General features: G+C 37.6%; 1 protein-coding gene across 5 annotated transcripts in view; it reads right to left on the reverse strand.

Moving 5' to 3' along the window:
* Window positions 1-2851: 2851 nt before the first annotated feature.
* The window catches only part of rptor (regulatory associated protein of MTOR, complex 1), a 393572-nt gene continuing 377043 nt past the window's right edge, over window positions 2852-19380 (reverse strand). For all 5 annotated transcript variants that reach the window (XM_082136702.1, XM_082136700.1, XM_082136701.1 and 2 more), the window contains 5 exons: window positions 17467-17594; window positions 10812-10898; window positions 10599-10715; window positions 7831-7960; window positions 2852-6039 (listed from right to left, as the gene is read on the reverse strand). In XM_082136702.1, coding sequence (XP_081992828.1) covers window positions 5971-6039; window positions 7831-7960; window positions 10599-10715; window positions 10812-10898; window positions 17467-17594 — 531 coding nt within the window. In that variant the 3' untranslated portion in view covers window positions 2852-5970. The remainder of the gene's footprint in view (window positions 6040-7830; window positions 7961-10598; window positions 10716-10811; window positions 10899-17466; window positions 17595-19380) is intronic.

The raw sequence follows: 19380 nt of genomic DNA on the forward strand, positions 1-19380 counted from the left end.
ACTGAACTGCTAGATGATTACTCCTGTTTTAACTATGATAATAATAATAATAATTCGTTACATTTATATAGCGCTTTTTCTGAGACCTCAAAGCGGTTTACATAGAAGGGGGGAATCTCCTCAACCACCACCAATGTGCAGCATCCACTTGGATGATGCGACGGCAGCCATACTGCACCAGAGACCTGGTGCACCAGAGACATACTGCACCAGAGACCACCACACACCAGCTTACTGGTGGAGAGGAGACAGAGCAATGAAGCCAATCAGTATATGAGGATGATTAGGAGGCCATGATAGACAGAGGCCAAGGGGCAAATTTGGCCAGGATGCCAGGGTTACACCCCTACTCTTTTTCGAAGGACATCCTGGGATTTTTAATGACCACAGAGAGTCAGGACCTCAGTTTAACGTCTCATCCGAAGGACGGTGCTCTTTTGGCAGTTTAGTGTCCCCATCACTATACTGGGGCATTAGGACCCACACAGACCATAGGGTGAGCGCCCCCTGCTGGTCTCACTAACACCTCTTCCAGCAGCAACCTGGTTTTTCCCAGGAGGTCTCCCATCCAGGTACTAACCAGACTCAGCCCTGCTTAGCTTCAGTGGACAACCAGTCTTGGTCTACAGGGTGATATGGCTGCTGGCTAACGAAACCATGTCTGGCTTTCAGTCTTCCTGTAATGATCAGAACAAACAGGGCAAACAGTTATACTTTTGTGGACACAAAGCAGCAGCACATTTAAGATATAAAAGTATCTGCATCACAATAATGACAATTGGTTTTGTTCTAGTAAACAAATGTTTTGCAAGAATGCAAGAATTATTTTTTTTCTAGTATTTCTAGTAAATATAGTATATTTTGTTATACAGTTATAACAATTAATATAACATATAAACAGTTAACACACACACATATATAAATTAAGGCATTTTGCTGAATGACTTGAAAAGCAATCTTGTGAAAAGGTCAAATAAAAAAAAAAAATGAAAGAAACAAAGTTGACCTGTTAAATGGAAAGATATCAAAATGTGCCTCCTGTAACCTAAAATCTTGATTTTGAGAAAAAAAGGGGAAGGAAAATAGTTAAACATATTTCGAGGGTTCCATCTCTGGGGATAAGAGCTATTTTAGAAACCTCTGTCCACACCCATTTTATTCTAATTATTCAGTCCCACAGAGACTGTTACAAATGCAATGTTTTCTAAAGATCCAGTTAATAAAAAAGTAATATAACTATTTAGTGGCAAATTAAAAGTTATATCAGCATAAAATTTAATATTTTTGTGTTATAGGATTTTGTTTTTCATTAGCTATGTCATACTTATTCAAACCTTTTTCCAATATTGCTGTTTTTAAATCCCTCACTAGTATGGTAAGGTAAAAAAAATGTGTTAAAACAATATCAAGCTTTTGGGAACTCTATAACAACACTTAATTAGCTTTAGCTGTGATGCATGCATAAATATAGCTCATGCATATGATTGTTTGATTACTTCCAATAGGCTATGGCTATAAGAACATTTCCAAGACACTAAAAGTTCCTAGAGACAGAGCATCGTTTTAAAACGCATGGTACCATTACCACAGCAAACCTTCCAGCACACGGAAGAAAAAGCTCAATTTAATCAAGGGAAATAAAATCAAAAGGCATCAAGATCAGAGCAGATGAGAAAAAAAACCCCTCAATTTCCTACCAAAGGCTTGCAAGATGACCTGTTGAATAAAAAAAAAATAAAAATAAAAAAAATCAGTGCAGACTATGAAAAGACCCCTAAACAAACATTGACTTCATGCCTGGACACATCGACGAAAGCCACTCTTGAACAAGAGAACATACAAGGCTGACTTGAACATGCTAAAAGGAATTTGGATAGGACTGTGTAGTTCTTGGAAGATCGTTTGGAGTGATGAGACCCATGGATCAGCAGTATGTCTGGTACAAAAAAAGGCATGGCTTAAAAGAACACCATTCGCAGGGTCAAACTCACAGGAAGTGAGTGTTGCTTCCTGAGGAAGTGATGCCAGGAGCTGGAATGTTCACTCTGGCCAGATTTGCATCTCTCTGATGAGGCAGGAGGCTGGTGCAATGGATAAGAGGTGGAAGTGAACCTGTGTCAGTACTCTTCAAGTAAACACAGAGACTTCCATATCCAATTGTGAATCAGCAGAGCCTCCCAGAGAGGCGAAAAACAGAAAAAAAAAAACGGAAAAAAAAACTGCTAGATGATCACTCCTGTTTTAACTATGAAACCATGTCTGGCTTTCAGTCTTCCTGTAATGATCAGAACAAACAGGGCAAACAGTTATACTTTTGTGGACACAAAGCAGCGACAAATTTAAGATATAAAAGTATCTGCATCACAATAATGACAATTGGTTTTGTTCTAGTAAACAAATGTTTTGCAAGAATGCAATAATAATTTTTTCTAGTATTTCTAGTAAATATAGTATATTTTGTTATACAGTTATAACAATTAATATAACATATAAACGGTTCACACACACACACACACACACACACACACACACACACACACACACACACACACACACACACACACACACACACACACACACACACAAATTAAGGCATTTTGCTGAATGACTTGAAAAGCAATCTTGTGAAAAGGTAAAATGTAAAAAAAAAAAAAAAAAAAAAAAAAGTTGACCTGTTAAATGGAAAGATATCAAAATGTGCCTCCTGTAACCTAAAATCTTGATAAAAAAAAATAAAATAAAAAGTATGGACATTTGTCAACTAACACAAATAAAAACGGCCAACATCAAGAGGAACTGGATAAAAGTATGACAGAAACAAGCAAAGCAAAGAGACAAATAAATCAAACTGTACTGTAATGTAACTGGTTTATTCGAATGCTTTCTTCTTGTCATTTAAACCATGGTGAAAAAGCAGTCTATAGCCATGGAAAACCCCTGATTGTTTCAATTCATTTCAATTCTTTTACTTTAAAATGTTAAAACCCAAAGCAGGATTAGTAGAGCAGTAATTTTCAGTTTGATGAAGCCAGAGTACATCCCCAACTCCCCACAGCGAGCTGAAAAACGGTATATTCTGATGGGAATATACCGGCACAATTCATAAACAAATACACAGAATTACCAAATTATCCTTTCAATGAAAACAAATGTCCAAAAGGGGCAGAGAATCCAACAAGAGACTAAGGGTCCTGGGGAAAGGTGAAGGACAAATGTGCTTTCTCTTTACCTTCAGGGATTAATGCGAACACAGCAAGAGAATGGCAGCCATACCATGAAATACAAGTATAAAATAAAAAAAAATAAAAAAAATAAAAATTGAAACGAAGAGGAGATTAAAAGATGAAAAAATAAAACCTTATCTGGTTAAAAATTTAAATACAGAAATTACATAAACCGGTTACAAAATGAACATCAATTCAAACACATTCCAAGAGCTGGATTTTGGGAAGGTAAGAATTAAACATATCTGTCAGTCATAATTTCGCATCATCAGTGACGTGTCTGATAATCAGGGTGTTAGAGTTGATGGACACTACACACAAGGATGTTTTACCTTCACCATCTCACTAAACAGAACAACAGATTCAGGACTAGTGTTAATTCAACTAATCAAGGAGCTAAGCTTCAAAATGTAAACAAATAATAATAATAATTCTTTCATTTATCTATAATTTGATTTGAAGACATGAATTAAATTTCCCTAAAGAAGTGTAATTTGATAGTGACATGATTGCCCCAAAGGAAAATGTCTAAGAGCTATGTAAGTATTTCTCAGTATTTGAGCCAGGCCTGTTTCCATCAGTCACCTCACAATAAAAGTTCAGATATGCTCACAGACATTTTTACTAGGATGGGAAAGGGAAAAAAACAAAACACTTTGATCAGATCTTTTACAAAAATACATTTCCACCCTGATCCTCAACTCTTCTAGTTTTATTGATTGGCTAAATGTATCAGCAACTCAAAGTTCCTTACAAATCTTACTTTAGCACTGCTTAAAGCTTTTATTCACATTATGTACTCTAAAAATGTCAAACACTTAATATTAAAAAAGCTCCACCTGATTGTTCTGCTGTACCTTAGGGATAGTTCACCCCCCAAAAAATGTTATACAGAATAATTTACCAAAACATTTAAACAAACCTGTGTGACTTTTTAATTTGAATTTTAAAATTACTGGTCCCCATCCACTTTCATTGAATGAGAAAAAAAAAGAAGCAGTTTGGACACTTAGATCGACATCTCCTTTGTGTCCCACAAAAGAAAGGTCATGCAGGTTTGGGCGACATGCAGGCGAGTAAATTATAACATTTTCGTATTTGGGTGAACTACCCCTATAGGCTTTTTTTAGCAAACACTTTAATTTACATTCTTGTGCAAACTGATAAAGGTTGTGTGACTAAAGCTATCAGCAGCACAGGACAAAATCAGACTTTATGAGTACATATAAGTGCTACTATGAGAAAGACATGATACTTGTATTTGATTCCACATAATGCTGTGCCACTATGCCAGTGGTTTTCAGTCTTGGTCCTGGGGACCCACCGCTCTGCACATTTTGTATGTCTCTCTTATCTTATATTCAGTTCATAGATCTCGCACCTAATGAGCTGATGATCTGAATCACGTGTGATATATAAGGGAGACATAAAATGTGCAGAGCATTGAGTCCTCAGCACCAGGATTAAAAAACAACTGCTCTATGTTTAACTAAGAGATTAGACATTCATGGAGTGACAGGGAAAGTGAAAGTGGAAACAGATCAGGTCACACAAACTGCAACATCATGATAGGCAAAAAATATGAAATAGTCCGTTTTCTGTTCTGTCAACTGCACAAATTTTTCATTGAGGAAAAATAACAATGGAGATCATATTCGATGTTTATGACCAAATGAGTTTCCAGAAGAACCTCTGGAAAGAGCAGTCTGCTCAGAAGATGGGGAGGGGTAAATGATGAAGACGATGATGACCAAGAGAACAAAAGGTTTGGTGCTGCAAAAGTAGGTAGTGTGGCATTTCCAGCATGAAGGACAAGCAAATTAAAACTGAAGCTCTGGCATAATTTTCAAATAGGGGGCTGTGTGTGTACAGAGATAACAAAACTGTTACATTTGACTCTTGAATGCAAGCTTGATGTTATTGTAATGCCCAGGTTCCAAAAACTTACTTTCTCTTCTTATCTTTACATTTCTGTCTACAAATCTACATCCTGATTATTTGAGCTTATTTTTAAGAACCTTTGCTTCGTGTGGATGCAAATGAAGGGTAGTCCCCATTGTCCGTGTCCAGTGCTTTAAGATCAGTCATGTGTGTTGTTGAGGTGTAATGCAGATCTGTGTACACACAGTCCAAAAAAGTGTTTTGATGTGGAGGGGGTTTGGCACCGTGTGTGAATATGTTAAGCAGGGATGTGCAGAGAAGGTTGTGACTGGCGAGCAGGAGCGCTGCATCAGTTTGCTATTTCTTCACACAAGAAGAAGAGCAGATCCAACTGTACTTCAGCAGAGATATGAGGCGGCATGTGGTTTCAGAGAGAACCCACTGAGCAACAGGCCTTCAACAGTCAGCCTGGAACACCCAGCTTCTGGAAGTTTGTCATCTTCATAGTCTCTTGTCTTCAGGTTGATCTATCAGACTCTAAGGCTTTGCATGAGGTTAACAGTTTCAAGACAGTCAAACCCGGCCTGCATCGTCCGAACCATAAAGTTTTAAGATCTTTATATGCAATTTTAATAATATACACTCCTCTGCACAGCCAAGTGTACAATCAATAAATCCATAATGAGAATTATCTTGAGAATAATAATAATAATGATACTAATATAGTCATCATGTGTGGGTTCAGCAGCCTTCTTTAGACATTCATCATGGTTGTTGCATATGTACAGGAAGTAATTTACATCCGGGGGGGGGGGGGGGGGGGGGGGGTTTGGGCAGCAAGGGTCAAAGGTGAGAGGTCATGATGTTATCTGAGTCTCTTCTCTGCGGAGTAGATGGACATGTAGTAGTCATTACTGCCCACGGCCAGATGAGGCTGAGGAGGTCAAAGAAAAGGAAGAGGATTATATATGTAAAGTTTTTTATTTTCTATTACAGTGTTACCATAGAAATTTATTTTTTTTTTTTGGGCCAATACTACAGTGGTCTTATTTTATATTGACATCTGTCAATATATCAGGAGAATAAATGGAAAAGTAAAAAAAGCTTGCATTGATTCCATTGTATATAAATAATAATGGGAGGCATTACTGATTTAAAATAAGTAGTATTTGGCTGGTCTTCCATATCTTCCATAAAGCCTTAAATGTATTATTTGACTGACTGATTTATAATCTACAGCATGTGTGCTATTTGCTTATCAAGATGCTGTTATACCTATTTGTATATTTTCTTTCTTACTCTTTATTCTCCTCTATTAATACTCTTAAGTTTATCTCATTATTTGATTTGCTATGATTGATATATTTGAAAACTGCCTTTATGTGAAATCATTGTTCAAAATGTAGCAATAAAAACGTAACAGCTTTTTTTATCTTGAGCAAGAACATTATATTGAACACTGGTCAAAAGTACTATATATTCTTGAGAGGTAAAACATAAAAAAAAATAAAAAAACCTCAGTGCATCTTTAAATTTAAATTAAGTGTCAGTATAAAAAAAAATGATGTACAGATGTGGATCAACTGTGGCTTGTCTTTAAGCTCCTCAGTATCGGTAGTGATGGCACTAGCTTTTCTAAAAACAGATCTCCTAAATTATCATTTGTTAGTAGTCTCTGGAAGTCCAATTCATTCACAATTCAAGTGGTTAAAAAAAAACAATTCACAGATTCATTTGAATCCCTGAACAGAAGTTTATTTTTTGTAGAAAAATATTTATTTACATGCTGCTATTCATCACTATGTTTTCAAGTTAAAGATTTGGGTGTTTTCAAATAAGTTTCATTCAGTTTGTTTATTTAGGGAAGTTTTATGCCGTCATACGAATTTTTGTTTTAGCACTATACTGCTCTCATAGTACAAAACAAGTTATATGATACATTTTAAAATATTGCCCCCTCAGGTAGCTTTAGTATAGTTAGTTACGTTTGTTAGTAGTGTTAAGGAATTTTTTAACTAATTATGACAAACATTTATTTTTCTTGCAGGATTAACATTTATATGCTTTTGAAAACAAAATGTACCAAAACTTTAGCCAAAGTTAGAGTGTTAAAATAACGGAAGCATATGGCCATGGTTAGACTGCTATCTAAATATAATAACCCCATGACTTGTAATGAGCTGAGTAATCAAAAAAGCTAAATTCGCTTTGCCAAAGAAGGGAGAAGTAGCTGAAATTGCAGATATATAGAACCAATCGTATTAGAGAACAATTATGTGATGAGTAAAAAGCCATGCTACCTTTGCTATGTACCTATCCTATATAAACTGTTGTATTTCCTTTTGCTGGTGGGATTCTCTGTGATTTATACGAGGTCCTCCTGGCTATGATGAAAGCATATTCAAAGGCATTGTCTGGAGTCTGTCTGTTACTGCAGCGCAGCAGATTAGTGAAACACTAAAGACCTTATTCCCAAGTGATAGTTTTGATAAAGGGCGAGACGTCATCCAACTCATCTGACGTTGATTAGGAGACGCCCCAGGTATAAGTCAGGTGCGTAGGGGAATTTATACCACAGTAGCTTGACTTTTGTTTAACTACTTTGTAAGCGTAATTAAAAGCTTGACAGCTTACAGTTAAAAATAGCTTTGCCAACACTGCAGCTTATAGAAATAACAGCTTATAGAAATAAGGGACAGGGTCTTCATTGAGAAATGTGTCTTACCCAGTAAGGGTGGAAGGCCAGGCAGCTGATGGCTCCGATTCTCTGCCCCATGAAACCATCATAGTATTTAATGTTGCTGATCACATCCCCATTGGAGTTATACACAGCTATAAACTGATTCATAGAGCCACTAGAGAGAGAAAGTTAGATAAAAAAGGGATTAAATGAGTTACAAGCATTTCAGGACTGAATTATATCATGAACATGACATTCCTCTGCATTTTATTCAGGCCCTGTAACCTGTTTTAGAAAAGTGCAATGAGAACTGTTTCTTTAAAGTGCCCCTATTATGCTATTTTAAAGGCTCCTAATTTTGTTTTGGAGGTCTCCTACAACAGGTTTACATGCAAAAAACAGTTTCATTTTCTCATAAAATACATTGCACATCACCACATTTTTCAATGATTCTGGAACAACTCGATAGATGAATCAGTCTCTCTAAATCCCTCTTTTCTGAGAGCCTACTCTTCTCTGAACGGTCCAGTCTGTTGATTCTGGTCTACCGCGCACAGCGACTGTCGGAAGCTACACGCCAATTACCATAACTGAACGTCATCTCTGTCCGGAGGCTTCCTACAGCTCAGCGATTGAACTGTAATGACAGTAATGATGACGTTGATTTTACAATATTGATCTGAGCGCGAGTCCGATGACGGAACATTGGAAGAACTAGTTATTCAACACGAACCTCCATCGCAAGGACGACTCGAGCAAGACGTTTCTCAGTGATACACTACTCAGTTTGAGGTACATTATGAGATGTTTCAACTGTAATTCATCAGCATCAGCATTAACAAGTGTATGTCCATCAACAAACCGATGTGTATATTTCTAATTTATTGCAGTGCACATGCGGGAACTATAGTAACTGTATCAATAATGGTGCATATGTTCGCCTAGCACTAACGTGAATAACTGATGTAATAAACGCTTGTAAAACAAATCTTGCTCCATCCTTTATCCTCAAAGTAGTAAGAATGACAGACAATCTGCATTAAAGGTGCCATAGGTGATTCTCTGCAGAAACATTTTGTAAGGCTATGTTCACACTTAGCGTCTTTTTTCAAACTGCCAGCGTCTGTTCTACATTATAACCCTATGGAGTAAACCGTTTTTTCAAAAAAGTCCTGAGCGCTTTTTTTAGACGCCACCGCCGGCGTCTTTTTCTGCAGCTCAGAGCGTCTTTTTAAGTTGAAAAAAGTTCAACTTTTCTGAAAAGAACGCCCTACGTCAAGCGCCTTTTTGACAGCTGACCAATGACAAGCGAGTAGCGAGACCTGTCGTTTCCATAACAACAAGAACAACTGTCTGTCGTGCACCCACAAACGTCTTTGTGAACCGACATTCTCCTCCCCGGTAACTTCAAAAGCCAACGCAAGAGCCAACTTTCTCGACATTTTTTGCATCACACAGCACTAGGCTACTGTTGCAGCTCTTGTTATAGCAGCCCGGTCTCACCCCAAAACGTCATATACTGACGCGTCTTGACCATGCATATGGACGTTATGGGGGTACCCTTTTCGTCGTATGTTGACGCATGGTCAAGACGCGTCAGTATATGCGCCAGCCACAAAAGACGCGCTCGGCTGCTATTTGTAACCGAACGCTGCCAGCGTTTTTTTTTGCTAAAAAAACGCCGTTGTCAACTTTTTCTTGTCAAAAAAGACGCTAAGTGTGAACATAGCCTTATGCTGGTTAAAAAGTCTCCTCATATCCTGATAGCAATCACTCTGTTAAGCGGTCTAAATGTATTTTTTATAAATATATGTTGTCTGTGGAAGGAGTAGGACCATACAATGTTTGTTCAATCGTTGCGTTCGGTCCGAACGGTCCTATAGCATGTGTTCCCTGTCAGTCAACGTGTGTTTGCATACCACTGCGCAGGCTGTTCATGCAGACATAATAAGTCATCAGCCCGTTCATGTATGCTGTGCGGACAGAGCGAGAATGGCAGGCAAACAGCAACAACCTAACTTTCCTTCTGAACCGACAAGTGGCACTGGTAAAGGATCTACGATCTATATATCCAACCACGGAACCAAGCAGACTCTCATCGTGGACACCCTGTCATGCAAGAAATATTATTACACACTGAAGTTTTGCTAGCTAAACAAACCGAAAGCTTGCTGCATCTAATTCTGTTTTTAAGAATTTGTTTACGTTTGATATTGTAATGTTACTATAAAGTTCTCTCACCGGTGAATGACACATGATATTGGTATTGCAGTAACGTTGTTTTCGGTCTTCTTGGCTTCATGCTTTCAGAAGGCTTGGCTTTGGACGGCGATTTGTAGGGAGGGTGGGATGTACGCTTTTAGTGCTATCAGGCTATAGTTAGCATTTTCACAGATGTCCTACAGCACCTTTAATAGATGCAGTTTTAGGTAATAGTGGCCCACAGCGGATTAGCAGAAGCATTTCAGTAAGACAGTAATAACGTGATTTAGCCGGTCAACTCGTATTAGCGGTTCAGAGTCGATTCTTTCTTTTGGGAGACAATAACTTTATTTATCGTGCACTTTCGACTTAACAACTTTGCAGAACGTTTACATTCACAAACAGCTATATTACACACTGCATGAAAGGGTATATTCGAAAAACCATAATAGGGGCACTTTAAATAAACGGACTTTAAAAATGAACTACAAAAGTGATGTTACAAGCAGAATTATTATTAACTTTAGTCAAGTTTTTTCTAAACAGCAATATTTTTGCACAATGGAACTGATTGTATGGATTATGTATAAAGGTGCATGTGCATCTCTCACCAAGCAAACAGGTTTGCCTGTGGATGGATGTCCAAAGCTGTCAGTCCTTTCACTGTCTGCAAGATGTTGATTGATTCTGGCATCCGTGGGTCAAAAAAACGCACATCCCCATTCACACTAAAAGAGAGGGAACCAAATTGTGAAGTGACTACAAAAAGAGAGTAAGTTCTATGATGAAGTGATTTAAATTATGTGGGAGAAAAAAGCAGTTACCTGACACTGATAATGTGTCCTTCGGGCTCCTTCTGCAAGTGTGCCTTCACCACCCAAGCACCGTGTTCCCTATACGTCATCACACGACTGGAAAAAAATAGATATTTGGGTAGTATAAGCCAATCATTCCATAAAAATTAGGAAGCATCATTGAACATTGAACACTAGAGGGAGCTGGAGGAATAACAATGCACCAGAACACAGAAAAACAGTGATTAGTAGCATAGTGAAGAAATCATAATAGTTCTTTAGAAGGGTGTTTCTTACACTATGGGCATTTTTGGAACTATGGACTTACACTACTATTCACTATTACTAGTCTTGGGTCAGTAAGTTTTTTTTTTATTTAAAGAAATTAATTCTTTTATTCTTTTATGAGATGCATTAAAGGCATAGTCCACTGAAAAATGAAAATTCCGTCATCATTTCTTCAGCCTCATATCATTAAAACCTGTATGCATTTCTTTCTTCTACTGAACACATGTATGCATTTTTGTCCATGCATAGTGAGTCAATGGGAACCAAAACAGGTTTGGAACGACATGAGAGTGAGTAAATGATGGCAGAATTTTTATTTGTCGGTGGACCATCCCTTAAATTGATCGAAATGACAGAAAAGACATTAACATTATGTTACAAAAACAACATCACAAAAAAAAAAAAAAAAAAAAATCTATTTCAAATAAACGTTGTTCTTTTGAACTTTCTATTCATCAAAGAATCCTGGAGGGGGAAAAAATACTAACAACACCCATCAGTGTATTTACAAGTATCACTGGAGAACTTGGAGGAATTTCAAGAGTTGAACCAGTCATTTCTATCACAGTGCAGCTTACACCACATCTCATAATATCATAACCGACAATATGTAATATCATATTTTGTTTAAATACATTCTATCATGGAGATAATTTCAATGTTCAATTTAAATTTTTCTTACATCATTTGACAAAATGACAGCATGATTGGAAATATTTCATAATAAATGTATTGTTAACAAGTGATATTTAGCATAATTTGTCTGTTACTTTACACATGCCTCCTATTTTAATCATATTTTTTACTGACAATGTTATCTCTTTGATAACCAAGAACACTAGCTTTTTTTTTCTACCTTTTTTACTATTGGAATTTTTATATATATATATATTTTTTTTTTATATTATGCCACAATTAAATTAGTGTTTTTTTTGGTGTAAATTTTTTTTATAAATCAGTTCACACAAAAAATATTGAAATTGTTTAGGTATAGATATGATATTTTCACATTTTAAGAATTAAAGTGTGAATTTGAAAAAATGGTGAACATTTTAGACCATTTTAAAAGTAACCAGAAGAAACACCCTTAAACTAGACTGAAAACATGACCATGAACACTCCAGCATTGTTAGTTGAGGCAAGGATGTCCGCATATGGATTCTGCATTCTGTGACTGAACTTTAGCATGTCTACAGAGAGGTCAGGGTGCACGTTTACTTCAATTTCATTAAGAATTTGATGCTCTTAAAGTATAGTGGCTCCCTGGCTGCATGCAAATTAATGAAAAGGAACTCAAAAACAGTGTGACACAGGAAATGTCAGCCTGAGCTGTGGGACACAGAGGTGGAGTGTTTAAAGGTGCATGAAAGAAAATAAATAATAATGCACGGAAGAGAGCTGACGGATGTGACTAGCAGAGGGGAAATCTTGAGTGTTTGGAAATGCTACCACTGGAGGGAGCTGTTAAATTAGCATTATTTAAATATTCATAGGGCTTTTTATGACTTAATTACACTGTTTTCTCATGGAATCTGCAGGTGATAGTGTGTGAACAGATGGAGGCAGCTGCGGCTCGTCTGTAAAATATTCTTACACTGAAAGGTAAAATAAAGAATTTTGTATCTAAATATCCCAAAAACTACTTGCAAAGTGTTATATATTTCTTTCAATTATGTACTTCCATTATCCTAAATGTTTCCAAGAATTTGTAAATTGAGAGAAATTCACAATTTTAAAAAGTGCCTGTCCGTGTTCACTTGTCGCCTGTCAATGACGTAATATCCTCGTTATTCCTGGTTTCCGCTTGTACTGCCATAGTAACCTGCGTAGTGCATAGTGTCTAGCGGGACGCTGTTGTTGTTTTGTTCAAACATTATGGACCATGGCAAGCAGACTTTGGGACAAAAGGAGAACTAAAATGAGGATCAATATTAGTGTGGCGTTTTCGAGATGCCGAGAGCTCCACGTCCACAATTAACTTGGACTTGGACAATGAGCTTCACGAGTCACGACTTGACAGGGACGCCGATCTTGCATGTACTTTATTAGACAGGTGAGCAAATGTACATAAAACAAATCAATGTCATATAGCTCAACATGATGAAATGTTAGAATATGATCAATATGTTTTTCTAATGTTTATCTACCTTACTGCTAGTCTCATATAGCCAACAAACTAACACAGAATAACATTATAACTTTCAACACACTCAAATGCTGTTTAGTATGATAGTGTAATGTTAGACCAAGTGAAACAGCGCTGCATTACCTCACAAGTTTAATTTGTCAAATAAACTGACCTGTGTGAGTATTAATTCTGCACTTGCGGGTAGTTCGGTAGAATTAAATGTCCTTATTCCTTTACATCCGCGGGACTTGCGTGTGGCGCTGATATCTGTCTCTCATTAGCAATCGTGCCCTGCTTCATACCACAGTCATGTTAAAAAACATGAATGTTTTCACTCATCCATAAACATTATTAGATCCATCAGCATGACGGCAAGTTCTATGATTCCGCTTATCACTGCGTCATCAACCTAAGCCTTTGTTAAAGTAAGAGGTTAGCGAAAAAAATTTTTTTGCATATTGTAGCTTGAATTAATAATAAATTAGAAATGTGTTCAGCATTCTGCAACAAATATATTTCAGATTTTCGATACTATCGTAAAGTGAGCAGGATATATTAAAATGTAGCGCATGGATTCGGCAGGCATGTATTCATGATACTAAATGGGGCAGCCGGTCTCTGAGCCCTCCCTAGCTCTACAGTGCCCCACAAATTAAAATCTGTGGTGAAAAATGGAACTGCAGCGTGCTCTCGTAGAGAGGCATTGGGGCAAATTTCTGGCTGCCCTGCTTATTTTCACGTGACGTTACGTAAACCTCGTTCCAGACCAAGTTGATATCAGTCTGCCTCAGCTATGTCTTTATCAGTTCAGTAACTAGTTGGCATGTCTGTTCTTCTTGTGTAGAATAGCATATCAAATTAATGAAATTAAAAACCCTTTAGTTTAAACATGCTCATGTGAATAGCCTTTATATACAGTAGTTCTTTTTGTTTATTTTATGTTTGTTCTGAGAATAGACATGACTTTTTTCCTTACTGGAATTCCAAACTTGTAATATTCTAAAACAACATTCTGACGCAATAAAACATTTATCTGGAAGAAAAATAATGTCAAATGTTTTTGAAATAAAAGCCTGTTGAATTGCACTACTTGAAAAAAAATAGGCATTACATTAACCATGCTTGCATTTTAATGCATTGTATTTTTAGGGCTTGCATTTTTATGGGCCGAAATTCAACATGGTTGAATATTTAAGCTGTGAATATTTCAATTAAAAACATTTCAAACACATTTACATTATTAAAAATTCAATAATCCATATTCACCTTTCATATTTCACTTCCAAAATATTCAAACTGTTTAAAAATACAACCTATAATATTCAACAGGCATTTTTCGGCCCATTTTATTTCGCTTTGCAAATTCGCTTCCACAAATTCAGTGGTTCAAATTCGACAGTAAATTCAACATAGACATCCAGGAACTGCAGGAAAAGCAGTAGATTGCCGAGCATACTCTCCATCTGCTGTTAGTCGACCTCACCAGCAGGGGGTGCAAAAGCGCGTGTTGTTGACGAAGACCAGCAACAGTTAGAAGAACAAGCCATTCATTCATAAAATGAAAATGATTATCTGTGTCAGTATATATATGCGGAAAAGATGATAAAGACACAAAAGGTGTGTTTATGTTTCATTCAATAACTTCATTGTTACTTTCCCTGTGTAGCCTACATGTCATCAGCTTTCTCTACAATGAACAGGATTATAATCGGTTTCCCTCAATACCTCATACTCAAGGATTCCCCTTCCGTCGGGAAAAAACGCTTAACGTAGCTTTATGGACTAATACAGTGATATAAAAGACCAAACTCGCACCTTATTGGAGCTTCAAAGTTTCATGCAGAGCGTTTCGTGATATACTGGCACAAAATCAACACTTGATCAATTAATACTAACACTTTATTTTCTCTTCTCTCTCGCTCTCTCTCTCTCTCTCTCTCTCTCTCTCTCTCTCTCTATATATATATATATATATATATATACATTAGGGGTGTAACGGTTCACAAAATTCACGGTTTGGTTCGATACGATACACTTGTGTCACGGTTCGGTTCGGTACGTTTTTGATGCAGCAAAAAGAAAGAAATGGCAGAGAAATTTCCTTGATTTAATTTTTTTAATTTTTATTATTATTTTTTTTACTAACATCATAAAGTATGATTTTTTTTTTTTTACTTTGAGCAATTCTAGAGCTATAATTGACTCTTCTTAGTAGCATATAAAACAAAACAGCTCCTTGGAAAAAATGAAATGTAATATTGTAGTAGTTATAAACAAAGGTTTATTTTAGTTCAGATTAACATTTGAGGGCAGCAATTGTATTCATAATGTCAAAATAAAACCGACGTAATGTTACTTGAAGGCATCATAGCCTACTATTTCTGCCAAACTTCCATGGTTGCAGTTAGTGTTACTACAGTAAATCCATGGTGAATGTTGCTGATCTGTGGACACTGGATAGTTCATTCATGGCACAATGTTTCTTCCTGGTTTCCACGTCAGCGCTGTTTGATCCGTTAATAACGGAGAAATGTGAATGTTTCTCACTAGATCTCGCAGCGATGTTATTTTTGTGGCGAATTCAAATGCTTTCTTTACTCTTATTAGCACTGTCGCATCACGATCGGCTCGCGCTGCACTGGTCCAAACTGATAAACGGTCCTTCAACCACACAATAACGAGCAGTTTCGTTCCGCTTGAATTACGTTTGCCATTTGTGACCCTGGATCACAAAACCAGTCTTATGTTGCACGGGTATATTTGTGGCAATAACCAACAAAACATTGTATGACTCAAAATTATAGATTTTTCTTCTATGCCAAAAATCATTAGGATATTAAGTAAAAATCATGTTCCATGAAGATATTTAGTAAATTTCCCATCTTAAATATATAAAACATTTATTTTTGTGAATGGATGCAGCACTATCGCCAATAGAAATGGACAACTTTAAAGGCGATTTTCTCAATATTTCGAATATTTTCAATATTTTCAAATAGTTGTATCTCGGCCCAAATATTGTCCTATCCTACCAAACCATACATCAATGGAAAGATTATGTATTCAGCTTTCAGATGATGTATACATCTCAATTTAAAAAAAATTACCCTTAAGATTGGTTTTGTGGTCCAGGGTCACATTTGATGTTCGGCAATGTTGTGGTCGCGCCACAACGCGCTTGCCACGCGCAATGGCCTACATTTACGAAATTTTGGTCGGCAGGAAAAATGGTCCAATTCAAAAATTGAACCGTTCGGTTTGAAAATGCGTACCGAAAACCGAACCGAAAGCCTCTTGCCGAACGGTTCAATACGAATAAGTGTATCGTTACACCCCTAATATACATAGTATAGTATATAGTATAGTAAGCTATGCCTACGTGTATTGCATTAGTTTAAACTGGGAAGGGTCATAGCACTTGCATATTGTTGTCCTCCTATTGTTAGTTGAACTGTAAATCGCTTTGGATAAAAGCGTCTGCTAAATGACTAAATGTAGCCTAATAAATGTAAAATTGGCTTGACATTGGACATTCGCACATTTAGGGACCGTCTCCAAAGTTGCATACAACATTATACACGTTTCTAACTTCAATAGGAAACTTTAAAGTTAAAGTTTTTAATTGAAATATTCACAGCTTAAATATTCAACCATGTTGAATTTCGGCCCATAAAAATGCAAGCCCTAATTTTTTTTCAAGTAGTGCAATTCAACAGGCTTTTTATTTCAAAAACATTTGACATAATTTTTCTTCCATACATTTAGCAATTCTAAGATGGCATTCTATGCATTTGTCGTGTATTCTAAGTCTGCCACCCTCAGGCTGAATAACTGTCAAAAGTGTGTCTAATGTTCACCGATTAGGATACAAAGCTTACAAAATGTTTATCATAAACTAGCGCTAAGACCCAGAATGTGCCCTACCCAAATTTACGGCCAGGAACCGCTACTGCATGAAGGTGTGACAGATTGTTCCAGATACTTTTATCCAACCAATATCAAATGCAAGACAAAACGAACCCAGTGGTGCTGGACAGGACTTGCCTGTAGCCACCAGACTGCTGATTCATTTTCTGATCTAGCCAATTAGAAATGATTTCAGATTTCAAGACATCTGAATTATGAATTTATAATAGTTGTGGCGGCACATCAGAGATGAATATTCAATAATATAACTCTTTTTAAAGGATTCTGTGATTTGATTCTCCCCAAAGCTCAATAATACAATTGCATATTAATACAATTAGAGCTCTGTAAAACGTGACACACCATTCGTTAGGTCCCATTCTGCGGTCGTACACCCGAACAGATCCGTCTCCAAGACCTGCAGCTACAAGTGACCGCTGAGGATCACATGACAGGCTGGTCACACAGCTGTCTGCTCCTGTTGGGATGTCCTGCAACACAGAAAGCTGAATGAAAGGCTGAAAGGTGTGCAGTTTTCATGCCATGTGAGACAACAATCTAAAACCTCAGGGCTTAAATTAGGTCTGCAAAATCACCAATGCAATACAGTACATCTCAGAATACATGTCAAGCTTCAGAACTCAAAATCATAATATTATCATAAAATTATTATTGAATTATGCCTGAAAGTGCACCAAATGTGTGAGAGAGACCAAACCTATCCATGAGAACTGAACTGCATGATCAGTTTCAGTCTTCTCTTGCGCTTCACTTCTGTCCAGCAAGACGTCTCATAAAAGCAGTTCTAACCGCACAGTGAAATACTAATTTTAGAGATCCCACTTATTTACGAACTTCACTTATGAAAATTTTTCTTGATAATGACACTTTTGTGCCATATTTCTCCACTTGATGATGACTATCTTCACTGTGATCCATGGTATATCTAATTCCTTGGAAATTTCTTGTAGCCTTCACCTGAGCGACACCTTTCGACAATAAGATCCCATAATAGCCGCGTTTCCACTGTCGGGCCAGGGCCGGGCCGTGCTAGTGCGTGCCAGGGCCAGTCGCGTTTCCACTGTCACTTCCGGGGCTTGATCGGGGCTTACTCGGGGCCAACGGCCAGGATTTCTGGCCCAGCTCGGGCTAGAGGCGTGGTCAAGGTAAAAGGCGGAGTTTATCGGTGTTAGGGAAAGTTATGGTCTGCGGCAAGATGCACATTTCACTTTTTTATATCGCGAAAATTAAACGCTGCTCGAAATGGAGAATCGCCTGTACTGGTCTGTCGAAGATACCAAAGCTCTTCTGAGCATTTGGGCAGAAGAAAGGGTACAACGTCAATTTGACGGCGTGTGCAGGACGTTATAAAATACATCGTTGCAGAACTTGCTAAGCTAAGCGTTCAGCGAACAACGCTTCAAGTTCGGAAAAAAATAAAAAAGTTGTGGGCGCAGTACAAGGCGATTAAAACGCACAATGGACAAAGCGGTGCCCAGAGAAGGAACTTTCCATGGTTCGACTTGATGGACAGTGTGCTGGGTGAGTTAATACATGCTATCTTCTTAAAATCTAAGTTTTCTAACTTCCTAACTTCCTGCCTGAATGAACATCATAATTCCCGCTGAAATGGGTGGGGTTGTATGACGTTTGATCCAGGAAGGCGTGTTAAGGGTGGGGTTTAGGGCAGCGCTGCAGGGCTAATGGCCCGGCAGTGGAAACGCAAGCCCGGTGCTTGAGGCCCGAGGCCACTGGCCCGGCTCGGCTCGCTGTTAGCCCTAGCCCGGCCCTGGCCCGACAGTGGAAACGCGGCTATTGATGCCTCGTAAGCTTTTTGTGGCCCATGGCTCTTGTAGTAGCATGCAACAAAGATGATGTCAGAAAAATTGTAGTAGTATTTGGGAAGTTATTGGAGAAGTATCTGGAGTTAATCACAGTCACTGCGAGAATCAGAGTGAAGACAGGTGTGTACTATTTCACGTGAGCTTGATGATTAGTTGATTCTCAACACAGGCACATAACCAATTAAAGCTGCAAGCAGCGATGAAAGGGCCCTCGCACCCGTGCCATCGTCACTCGTTGGCTTTAGGAAGACAGAGCATGGTTGGGCAATGTGCATTTAAGGAGGTATACAGTATATAGTAGTTGCTAGCATGTTTAGTATGTTTTTAGCATGCTTAGTACACAATAGGTATGTGGTTAGTACTGCATTACTGTGTTAACCAGTTCAGTTTCTGTTGGCAGTAGGTGGGGTTATATATCTAAATATTGCTTTGT

The sequence above is a fragment of the Leuciscus leuciscus genome (genome assembly GCF_965113295.1).
Source record: "Leuciscus leuciscus genome assembly, chromosome: 14".
Taxonomy (NCBI): domain Eukaryota; kingdom Metazoa; phylum Chordata; class Actinopteri; order Cypriniformes; family Leuciscidae; genus Leuciscus; species Leuciscus leuciscus.